This window comes from Camelus dromedarius, chromosome 18 (assembly GCF_036321535.1).
Source record: "Camelus dromedarius isolate mCamDro1 chromosome 18, mCamDro1.pat, whole genome shotgun sequence".
Taxonomy (NCBI): domain Eukaryota; kingdom Metazoa; phylum Chordata; class Mammalia; order Artiodactyla; family Camelidae; genus Camelus; species Camelus dromedarius.
In genome coordinates this window covers 43054547-43067014 of record NC_087453.1, presented here as the reverse complement: position 1 = coordinate 43067014, position 12468 = coordinate 43054547, and the positions used below count along the sequence as shown (strand labels likewise).

The 12468-nt window shown below is 46.5% G+C and overlaps 1 protein-coding gene across 1 annotated transcript in view; it reads right to left on the bottom strand.

The window, feature by feature from the left end:
* The window catches only part of PCSK2 (proprotein convertase subtilisin/kexin type 2), a 218277-nt gene that overhangs the window by 18104 nt on the left and 187705 nt on the right, over window positions 1-12468 (bottom strand). Inside the window, exons 9-10 of the mRNA XM_010986068.3 lie at window positions 4079-4294; window positions 1930-2030 (exon numbers count right to left, since the gene is read on the bottom strand). Coding sequence (XP_010984370.1) covers window positions 1930-2030; window positions 4079-4294 — 317 coding nt within the window. The remainder of the gene's footprint in view (window positions 1-1929; window positions 2031-4078; window positions 4295-12468) is intronic.

The following is a 12468-nucleotide window of genomic DNA, read 5'->3' as shown; positions in this document are numbered from 1 at the left end:
GACAGAGAAGCCTTGGAGTTTACTTCTCCAGGTGGGGCTCTTAGCCAACGATGGACCAACTAAAGAATCTGGCAGCCCAGCCCCCTTGCCTGGGTATGGAACAAACTCTGAGGCACAATTTACACTCCAGAGCCCCCCACGGGTCAGGACTTCTGAAACAGCATCCCTGCTTGGACTCTCCCCAGCCCTAGCCTGCTTCCTGGGAGCCCTCTCAGTAAATCACTTGCTCCAAACTCTCATCTCAGGGTGTGCTTCCAACTCCGGCAGCTGGTGTCCTGAGGAATTTTAGGGCTGGCTCCCATGACGGGCTTGAACCGCCTGCTGTCACAGATCACCTTTCCCCTCCTTATGGAAAGAGAGAGCATTCAATTCATGACCATCGCTCCAAAGCAAAGGGTGCCTTAGTGGTGACTGCGTTCTCTTCTGTAAGGATATCTGCAAGGGTGCTAAAGAGTGGTGAATACTTGGTACAGAGCCCGTGAATCTGTTTAAAGTCCCAGCAGCCTTGCTCCATTACTTTGATTTATGTAGGTTATCCCTTTGTGTGCATAGAGGCCTAAGCAAGTGACTTTTTGCTTTTCAGAATTCAAGGAGAATTTTCTGCCCTTTTAGATTGAAAGGGGGACCAGAAATCCCTTCTCGTTTTTGGAGCACTCCTGCTCCTGGGTCTCTTTAAGGCGCAGCAGCAAGCAGCAGGCTCCCTCTGTCTGTCTGTTTCCGGCTGGAGTGAGCAAGGCCAGTTCAGACTCCAGGACCCAACAGGCCCTGAGATGAACAGTTTCACCTTCAGAAAATGCACATCATGTGTAAGTTTTGGCCCCTGTGCTTAATAGGAAGGCTTTGACCAGTGTCCATCTCTCACTTTCCTAAATTTTCCACCTGACTTTTGTTAGAAGAATCGAAGTCTGGGCTCATTCAAAGAAAGGAGTCAATCCCAATTTGAGGCCTTATCCATAAAAGGAGGATAATTATGCCTTTTGTGCTCGAAGGCAGACGGTTGGACTGGATAATCTTTTGAAGTCCTTTCCTATTCTAGGAATCAGCTCTTACCTTCTTTGTGAGTCAGAAAATGCACTGCATATATGGAGAGCCAAGCAGAGTTGCCTGGAGATTGATGCTAGAAGTTCTGGTTGCCTAGCAACGGCTGACAGGGATGGGAACTCCCCTTCCCCAGGAGCCTGAATCCAACTTTTTACAAGTTGCTGGTTTTCTATTCTTGGATAACTCCCTACATAGTGGGCATCTGCACTTACACCACATGGGTGGTGCCTGCCGCCACATGCTCACCGCTCAAACACAAGGCCAGCCTCTGGTTTGCACTAAGAGAAGACAGAGGGCCAGGTGGGCAGGGACCTCCACTGATTCTCAAACCCAGGTGTGCCCAGCAGCAGCCACGCTGTGTGGCCTCTCTGCGGGGAGTAGGACCAGAGGGGATGGGGCTCCTCTCACTGGTGGCTGGAAGGCTTCTCAGCAAAGCCCATTTCTTGGTCTACACTGTGTAACTTCACCCACCTTGTCTCAGTGAGTTCACTTTATAAATGAACAAACCTGGGGTGAGAGTGTCCTGTTTGCCACGTGTTCTGAATACTTTGCTGGGTACCCAGCTGAGCAGTGGTTTTCCCTCATCTGGGAATATTATTAGAGTGAAGTAGCCCAGGGACCCACAGAAGATGAAGGGAAGTTTTCATAAAGAAAGCATCTACATGCCCCTGTGTGTGGTTGGGTGCTGGGCTCCTGGGCTCTCCCAGGGATGTAGTTTTGTGGTGTGTGTGTGTGTACCATTTAGAAATGCCCACCAGAGCTCCTCGCCCTGGCCATTCACAGACTCTCACACCCACTTTAGCCGCCATAGACACCTGGTGTTGGGTAAAGAGACACGAGTTAGTCCTCCCTGCAGAGCCGGCCCTTGGTCCCGAGCTGGAAACATACTTAGCCTCTAAAGCCAGTGCGAACACTCCTGCTGCCTCAGGAGCAGCTGCAGATGTCCCGGAATGCCTCAGAGTGCAGTTGCCGTACAGATCTGTGGTTGCCTGGAAGGGAAGAGGTTGAGTAATGAGTGAATAATTCACACTATTTTGAACCCCAAACAACATGAGTAGAGGATTTTCTATCTCTTACTTAAACTCTACTTTGTTCTGAAGAAGATTAAGATGAAGGCAAGGATAAGCTCAGTACTCATGTATCTACTTTGCCATACATTTTATCTGAGAGTCCTAGTAGCCCATGCAAAAAAACCACTCAGTTATATTTACAGTGTCCTCAAGATAAAAGCTAGTCAATTGTTCAGAGAAGCATATCTGCAGCTGTTCTAGAAACAAGAGAGACATTTATTTTCTGGATCCTAAAGGGAAACATAGTTGGAGAGAGACAAGTCAACATCACCACCATAGTCAATGCAATGGTGAGTTTTGTTGCATTAGGATTGGCTCCAAAAACTCAAGGGCCATTTCATCAGCATTTATTTTCCCTCAGGAAAAAGGGTGGCATTCCAAAAGAGGAAAGACTAAACATGCTCAGCTAAAGTTTGCTAGAGGGACAGGCCATGAAGGAGAAAATGTTGTGTTCTCTGCATCTAAAAGTCACAGAGAGATTCTGATACGTGTTCAGCAAGATGACCCTACACGAGTGATCACCTCCACAACTGCTCTTAAGGGGGAAGACTGACCAGCTGAGTTTTAAAAGACTTCCACAAAGAGAAAACCCTCATTTGTGATGTTTGTGAGAACCAGGGTATTCATTAAGCTCATATATAAATCACAGGAGTATTCCTTCCTCCTGTTTGTCTGTAGGCTCCTCCAGGGGACCTGTTATCTGGAGGAACAAAGCATCAGGGAGGTTTCAAGGCATCTCCTGAGGGAGAATGACAACATTCAAGGAGAACTTAAGGCCCTTCCCCAGCTGTAGTAGACCGAGTCCTAGACAGGAGTTGAGGACAAAGTGACACCATTGGGAGACCCTTGGGGCAGGGAGTGGGGCTTTGGGGGGAAGCACTACAAACAGAACATGGTGGGGGGCCCTCACTTGTTCTTTCCTGCTCTGCTCTTCTCCCTTCCTGCCCACGGAGCTCGTGGGATGAGAGAGGGGGCAGGTCCTTCTGCTTGGGAGGAACTGGCAGAGTCTCCGTCCTTCCCAAGGCTGGGGGAGCCAGGGGACTCACGGAGGGAGCCGGGCTAAGGTATGTGTCTCTTGTCGGGGAAGGGCTTCTCCTGCTCACCTGAGGGCCTGGCCAGCTCGTCAGGCCCTGGGACCAAAGTGCTAGCTGATAATGACTGTGTCCTGGTTCCTGCCTCCTCCCAGCTAGGGTGGAGGCAAGGGCTGTCAGGATGGAACTCAGCATGACTGTTGAACTGCCCACTAAATTTCTGGCGTGGAGGTCCGAGGAAAGGCTGCTATGCCAGTGAAATGCCCAGAGAGGAAGAGATTCAAAAACACGCCTTATGTTCTCCAGGTGTGTATTTCTGAGGGGCTTGGAAAATTCACCATTAGACCTAGTTGCCCAGGAAGGAAGAGCTGCTCAGAAAACTGTAATAAATAATCTAAGCCTGTGATTCTGAACCTTTTTGCTTTCTCACTCACGGACCTGTTTTAAAATGTGATGAGCTACACTGCTCTTCCTTTGAGAAAATACACGTAAGCCCAATGTGGGGAGACTCATGGACCCAGGACAGTCCATCCACGGATGCTATTCTTAAATTACTGCAATAAATGGATGGGTTCTTGGCTCAGAATGGTGCTGGTGTGATGCCCCGGTTCTTAACAGCAGTTCTCCTTCTAAGCTCTGTGCTGGGGCTTTTCGGTAAACCGGAGTGCATCACTGTTTGTGCGGCAAAACAATGAGCAAGAAAACGTATGGAAAACGAGCGGGCAGAGGTCATCACGTTCTTCCTTATCGTACGTCTCTACCTTGATGACAAAGCATCATCAGCCCGGGAGGGGACAGATCGCCCCTCAGAACCGGCGCCGACCCTCTGAGGGAAGGCGGGCGAGCGCCTCCTCCCGTGACGTCACAGCGTGCGCCTGACGTCACACAGCGTCGGCGTGCATCCCCAGCCTCGCGCGGGGCGGGCGCCGCACTCACCACGCCGGCCTCGGGGTTCTTCTTCCTCCCGTTGCTGAAGGTGGAGGCCAAGGTGGAGGAGCAGCTCTCGTCGTACAGGGCGGTCCGGCCGTCGTTGATGGCCGAGTTGATGGAGATGGTCCACATGCTGGAGGCGTAGCCGTCGCAGTTGCAGTCGTCGTAGCTGCCGCCGTCCCCGGAGGCCCACACGTAGATGCTGCCTTTGCCCCCTCGGCCCTGGGGGTAGGGAGGGGGGAAAGGAGAGACGCCACGGGCTGCAGGGGTCCAGGCCTGGGAGTCGGGACTTGGGCTTCTGCAGCAGCTGAACCACAGGACCAGATTCGTTCTATCTGCCTTTGAAAACCACTGTCCTTCTGGTTAGGCGCTGCAAGAATTTTCCTTTTCCGGGAGGATGCAACATAAAAAGTCACCTGAATTTACAATTTAAGCTGGGGATAGCAAGGCGAGAAAAGCTGGAAGAATCTTATAATTTCCAAATGAACTGCTTTTAAAGGCAGTACATCCTCATGAAAAAAGTCAAAGTATAGGGGGAAAAAATGAAAAAACAAAACCCCTAGATGTAATCATTATTATCCTATTATGTATTCTTTTAAGCAAAAGTGCAAGTGTACCTATAAATTTATACTTAGCGATATAAGATATAAAAGTATTTATATGTAGCTTCGATTTTATATATAGTTATATATATTTTACATAAATTTACATGTATGTAGATACAGTAAGTATAAAATAACACGTTTACTTACAGATTATGTAAGTATATATGTTGGTGTATATATATAATATACAATTGGATCATATTAGAATTCTTTTAAACACAATATTATGCATTTTACCTGTGTAAGGGAACACCAAATATAAGAAGAAAGTCTAATACGATCAGGTAAAACACACAACAGAAATAACTGTAAACATAATGATATGTACAATGATTACCACCATATGCTAATTGGCTACAACCCACAAGTTTAGTTATACAGATGCCTACAGTTTGCATGGCTCTTCTGTTCAAACCACGTTTTTAGTGCCTAGGTTTTTCTCCCCCTGTTCTCTGTCTTCTAAAAGTATTCTCTCATCTCCACAATCCAGGAGCGGCTATTGCTTCTGGTTTCCTACCTTCTGACCGCAGGGGAGTAGGCCTGGGGTTACTCTGCTTTCCCCTGGGGCTGGGCTGAGGGGAGGAGGGCAGCCAGTGTGGGAGGTCCAGTCCTGCCCAGGGTGCTGGGTCACCCACCCTCTAGGGCGAGGAGACACAGAAGCCACGCAGAGATAGTGTGTCCCTGTCCACGGTCCTGACTCAGTGCTGTAAGAGCGGTGGTGCCAGAGGGAAGGGGAAGACTGGGTTACCTCCAAGCTGTCTGCCTCCTAACAATGAGAAGTGACACTTTGATTGCTTCTAAACAGAGTCGGAGTTAATTAGCCTGTGACTGAGTCGATACATCAGCAAAGACTGGCTCAGCCACCAGCTGCGAACTGTCCTCAGCCTCTTGGAAAATCTACGCTGGAAAACCACCCAAACAGGCAACTGCTCTCAGACGCCAGGACAGAGAGGGAAACCAATCATCCTGACAGCCGGTGCAGGGGATCTCACTCTCAAACAGACTCAGATTTGGGCTCAACGTTAAGAAATGGCACCCTAGGAAAGTGAAATGGATGTCAGTCAGGGTAAATGGGGGGCCACCTGTGGAACTTTCCCCTGAACAGCCCTCAGGTGGGCTGCCAGTGAGACAAAGCAGCCTTTGCTAAAAGGAAATCAGTGCTCAAAGCGTTCTCGCCTTGGCATAGGGAGATTGACTGTGACTCTAAGTTGTCAGACTTCTCTGTATTCGTGACCCCTTCGCAGTACGGTTTGCAGCCCTGCCCATCAAGGGGAGGGTTCTGTTTCCCTCCACTTGAGTCTGGGCTGGCCCCCTCTCTTGCTTTGACCAACAGGATGGGGTGGGAAGCAGTGCTGAGTCAGTTCCAAGCACTGGTCTCAAGAAGCCCTTACACTTCTGCTCTCCCTCAGAACTCTGTTGCATCACTGAAACAAACCCAAGTTAGCCTGCTGGTTGATGACAGGCATAGCCCCTCCAGATTCACTGCCACAGCCAACAGCCATCAGACATGGGAGGCCATCCCAGACTGTTGCTCACCCTCCAACTGACCACAGCTGCATGAGCGAGGCCACCTGAGATTAGCCAAGGATGGCCCAGATTGGCAGAACAACCCAACTGACCTGTATACCAATGAGTGGACTTAAATGGTTGTTATTTTAATTTACTGAGTTTTGGGGAAGTTTGTTACTTGGCTTTGCTTACTGATACACAGGGAGGAACTGTCAGTGTGTTTCTGAAAAGTAAAAAGTAAACATTCGTTTTGTTTTGAACTGAAAGACTTGCCCATGAGAATACTTTGATTGCTAGGAATGTTAAACTTTGTTTTCCTAAACAAGGTGTGTGTGTGTGTGTGTGTGTGTGTGTGTACATGAGGCAACAATAATTACATCCTAGCTTCCAGTGATTGCATATCAGCACCAAATAGTCCCTGGCTTCTGGAGAAGATGGACCCTTATGGAGTAAACCCTAGTTCTGGGGGCAGATGGGTGGGAAAGGGGCATCTGTAAGAGGACTGAGAGCTGATTTTGGGATGGGTCTGTTATCAGCACATTGCACTTTCCTGTTAAAATGACACCCCAGGATCCAATTCTGTCCCCCAGTTTCACCTGAACAGGAGCTGGGCTGAACGCAAGACAGAACAGCTGTGACCCACATGCAAACAATAACCAGCTGGGGGATACAGTGGAAGAAAGTAGGATGATAATCACAGCAAGCTCTTCTGTGTGCCAGGGACTGCTCTGAGCACTTTATGTATTAACTCCCTGAACCCCCACAGCAGTCCTGTGCAGCAGCACCATTTAGACTAGTCACACAAAAGATAAAATACTTGGGAAGAAACTCAACAAGCCAAAAAAAAAAAAAAAAAAAAAAAAAAAGAGCTAAATACTAAAGACTTTGAAATTCTATGGAGGGACACAGATGAAGATACGAGCCAACAGAAAGACACACCAACAGATCATGTTCTTGGATAGAAAGACAGCATCACAAAGATGTCAATTTCCCCCAAGTTGACTTACAAATTTAACGTGATCCCAATAAATAGATTCAGGCAGACAGGCACTGCCACACTGGGCAGTTCAACAGAGCGAATTTAATCCAGGGAACAAGTAAAGAAGAACCAAAAACTCACATGGGGTGTGGGGGGTCACCCAGAGAGTAGGGGGGAGATGGCCCAGGAGCCTGTGCTGCGGGAGGGTGGGCTGCCTGCTGGGGGTCTCCACCCCTCCCCGGGCCCTGACCCAGTGCTGGTGTCTGCTTGCAGGTGCTGGTGAGGCCAGCCAGATACAGCTTGCCTTTTCCTAAACACTCGTTTATATTACTTTTTTATTTTCCAGTCATCTTGACATCTTAATACAATACTGACATACTTTAAAAAAGTTACTGTATTTTTTATTATGAAAATTATATTCATTGTAGAACAATTAAAATCTAGACTGAAGAAAATACAATATCTATATAATCGTCCATGAATAGAAAAACCACTGGTGCTATTTTGTGGATTCCTGCCAGTTATATAAACATAAATGCAAAGTGTAAGAACAGGTTTAAGAGTGAAATTGGCATCATAAAATATGTCCACTTTTATAACCCTGCTTAAAATGTGTTTCTCATTGACCATTATATTATTAACATTTTCTCACATGATTATTATTCTACACCGTAAGTTTTTATTAGTTCTGTTAAATAGCCATTCCATAATTTATTTACTCTTTTTCTTAGACATATATGGAAGGCTATTTTTAGATTTTAAAGGGCTGAAATGAACATTTTATGTTTATCTTTTATCTCTTTTTATTTCCTCAAGCAGAGTTTTTAAAATAGGAAATTTTGAGTGAAAAGAAATGAATGTTTAAAGATTCTCAGTCCAGAGTGCCATGCTATTGCTCTTTTTAAGGCCTGTTAAATAATTTATATATGTGCCAGTAGTGCACAAGGACTCCACATTCAGCCCATCTGGGTCAAGATTTAGAGTCAAAAAAAAGTTTTGCCAACTTAGTGGGCAAAAATGGTACCTCCTTGTTTTGAGTTCTATGTTTTTTTCACTATCAGTTGACTTTATCTTTTTATACCTTTACTGCTCATTTGTATTCTTGCTTTAAAAATACCTTAGCAAAGCGCCAAGCCCCTGACGGTAATGTTCTGTGCCTATTTTTTCTTTCATGATATCCCCTTTTTTTTTAAAAAAAAATTGATTTGTTAGAGCTCTTCCTATATTAAAACCTTAACCAAATTTTTGTCATCTATATGGCATATGTATGTTTACCCACAATGTTTTCTTTTGTATTTTGCATTTGACTTGCAGAAAAATTTTCACTATATTACTTAAATCTATTATTTTTTACATATAGATATTTAAATACTGTATAAAACAATGTATTGATGTGCAAATATTGCTTTTCTGCACTCACAGTTCATAGAACAAGTTTATTCAAACTATTCACAAACATCTTTGACATTTGTGTGTTTGTCCTCAGAAGATCACTGTTTATCTCTTGGGTCACAATAATTTTTCTGGTCTCACTGTAGAAGGTGCTGGTGCCAACTGCCAAATATTTCCAGCTGTCCACTGTCTGGGCTCATGATAATGCCCCCTTGTGGCTGGGTGGGGTCTGGTAAGCCATTCTAATCAGAATTGTGAGTGGGAGTGATGGATACTGGTGCTACTTCTTGGCTCAGCCATTTACTGGTCAGTACCAGATATGTAGAGTTGTTTCTTTCCTTCTACACAGTGACTAAGAATGCTCCAGATGTCAGCCCTAATCCCCTAAGAGATTGTGACAAGCAGACCCCCCTACTGACAATGATGGATGAGCAGCTGATTGAGAAATAAACCTTTGTGCTTTGAAGCCTCTGAGCTTTTGGGGCTGTTTGTTACCACAGCATAATGTAGACTCTCCTGACCAATACAGTTCATTGTGTCCAGTTCCACTTAGTTTATGTCAGACACAATATTAAAAAAACAAACAAAACTGTTGGGGGAGGGTGTAGCTCAGTGGTTAGAGCGCATGCTTAGCCTTCACAAGGTCCTGGGTTCAATTCCCAGTACCTCCATTTAAATACACAAATACATAAACAAATAAACCTAATTACCTCCCCCCCCAAATAAATTAAATAAATAAAATATCAAAACAAAACAAGACAAAATAAAAACACTCTGGGTAATCCCTGACAATTTTATTCTAAGCCGTAAGCAGCCATTTGTGCAATATTACAAGAGTTGCTGTTTTCTTTTCCCCCTAGATGTATATTACTTCTGACAACTTAACCACGTACTAAACTTTATTTTTTTAGTGTGAATGAAAACCTTTTAATTTGAAAAAAATGTTAAGCATCACAAAGAGTGAATAGTATAATGAATCCCCACGTATCCCAGCTTTAACAATGACCAGACTGGCAGAAATTTTGAAAGGTTTTATGAGTAACATTTATTACACATTTTTTTTTGGGGGGTAAATATTTCCCCTTGGCTTTTATATTTAGAAAATCCCTCTCTGGCACAATATCAGTGATTGAATTATATTTCCATGTAGCTGTTTTCTATTTTCCTTCTTTGCTCACTTCTTTTCTGTACTTGGAGGTTTGGAGGTGGCAATAAAGTCACACGGTGCCTTGAACAAAGGCGATGGGTGAGTGGACCTCTCCTGCCAGCAGGGCTCACTTCCAGGGAGGGGGGGTTGGTCCCAACTTACGTCCCCTTCTAAAAACAGATGCTGGGACCAGGACTTGGGAGCAGATAGTTAACTTGGGGAGAGGCATCTCAGGAAGCACAAGTGAGCGACCAGGGCGGGGGTGTGGGAAAGGGGAGGGAGAAGTACCAACTATACGTGAGCTGGTGAGCAGGTACCCCCTCCCCCAGCCGTCCCTGCCAGCCTCTTGAGACGCCCGTGGAGCTGCCCCCAGGACAGCGCTGGAGGCGCCGAGAGAGGCTGCCCGGTGGTGCGCAGGAGGCCGCAGCTGGGCCAGGGCAGCGTCTGCCTCGCGCCCCCTTCGCGGAGTTCAGCAGGAGACGGGGCTGGGGGCGTCAGATCCCCGGGAAAACCAAAGAGAAGATGGTCCTGTAGCCTCTGATTAAATCCTTCACTCGAGCCTGTGTTTCAGGATACCTGTAATTGCCTCTAATTATGACTTGTCTCGCGTTTATCCACCTTGGAGTTAAGACCCGAGAGCAATCCTGCCTCTTTCTAGCAGGATCCAAACACCGTGATTAACCTTTCTGGTGTCATGGGGGTTGTTGAAGGCTTACATCCGCATCAATCCCTTAACCCGGCGGTTGTGTTTCTCACTGGGCATGATGGGTCACCACCGTCAAGAAGGCTTAAAGGTGAGTGACAGTCACCTCAGTTTGCCCGGGGTTGAGGAGTTCCTGGGAAGCAGGCTTTCAGTGCTAAAACCAGGAAAGTCCTGCACAACCAAGGTGGTTGGCCACCCGAACCTAAGGCTGACCAGCACTTATGAAGGATCACCAGAAACCCACCAGCTTTTCCTCACATTTCTCTTTATCAGAAATGGAACAAGGGACTACAGCCGCAACCACCGTCTCAGAGGCTGACCTGAGCCGCAGCCCCTGCTCAGTTGGGAACCTTCTTTTGGTTTCAGAGCATCAATCAGGGCTCATGGAGGCATCCCGAGAGCTGCCACTGTGTCAGACCTACTGCTGTGATTAAATTTCAGCAGGGGTCACCAGGGCTCTCCTTCCCCATTGTGATTAATCACTGTCTCCCTGGGCAGCCGTCCACTCCCCTCCTCTCCTTCCTGGATGGTGGCTTTCAAGCCACAGTCTTGCAAGTGACCCCTAGAACATCCCAGCTCAAGGATCTGGGATCTGTGCTCGTGCCCTTTGCACACCACTCCCCTTCCCCGGAAATAAACAATCAATGCTCTGTTTCATCTGTGCCTCAGGATTTTCTGTCACCTTGTCTTTATTTCTAAGATGTTCCCTCCAGTAACAACCCCGAGGTGTGATTAATAAGAGGCTGGGGTGTAGTCATCAGAGCCAGCCAAGGACGTGCCAGGGTTCCCCGGGGTGCATTTCCTTAAGATGTAGAAGGAAGTTCATGAATCAACTGTCACTTTCAAGACCCTTTAGTGTTCCCTGAATTCGTCTTCTGGTTGTCAGACAAAGTCAGACGCCACTCCCACCCCGGCTGGGCTTCCTTCTGCATCAGTCTCTTTTGCAAGGGCTACATTCTTTTCTAATCAGCAAACACATCACGGTACTGGTCCTTTATTACCCAGAGTGGGATGACTCCAGGTTCAGATTAGGTCTTGCTCAAACTGCACTCTGGAGATTGTAATAAATGGTAGCCCCATAGTCGTTAGACCTTATGGCTACTTGTGCACTGGGGGTTTCCCAACGTCAGTGCAGGCATCTCTTCATGTACAGGACTTCCCCCAGGAGGCTGCAGGCTGCCCTGCACACTCACTGCAGGGCTGGAAGTGCTGGGATAATTTATGCCCAAGGGAACGACCTCAACCGACGACTTTTATCCCTTGCTGCTGGGTGGGATAACCTCAGGGTGTGTTCTGCACGGTTTCCCAGTTTCCTGATAGGATTAAGCCCCAGGGGCTCCTGGTGGTAGCTGCCTTGATCACACCTCCTTTATTGGCCCCTTTCTTCACTGTCACACCTCCCCACTCACCCCGGGTGTTCCCTTTACTTCATAAATCAACTACTTGAACTCAACCCTTGTTTCAGGGTTTGCTTCTGGGGAGTCCTGAACTAAGAAGTCAGTTATTGGATAGATCATATTTTGGGGTTCTCTGACTGTCACCTATGCCCACATATAATGCTTTAACAGTAAATTCAACATGTAGACTATAAAATTCAAGACCAAAAAATTGAGATAAACAGAGGGGGAAGCAGTTTCCTTCTTCTCTTCCTTCACGCCAGCTCCTGGCTGCCTCCTTTAAATATTTATTGAGCAAACTTAGGAGATGCAAACTCAACTCCCTAAAGAGCCAGGTAGGTGATGTTTATGTCAGAAGCAGATGTCAGACAATTGGGAATGATGGGGTCTGTGGCAAACAGTATGTCCCCCCAAAGTTCTTTCCCTCTTCCTTTTTATCTTTACGATATTGGTCAAACAAAATCTATCTGCAAGATGCTAAAATTCAAAGACAAGCATAAGAACTGCCTTAGTGTAATAGGCAATTATCTGACTCCTTTGTTTAGGTGGAGATCACCTTTCAGGGGTTGATTTTCCTTTAGACTAGACCAGACAGTAACTGAAATAACTGGGAGGAAATCTTTGCTTATGTATAATACCCCATCATTCACACAATTCTGTAATA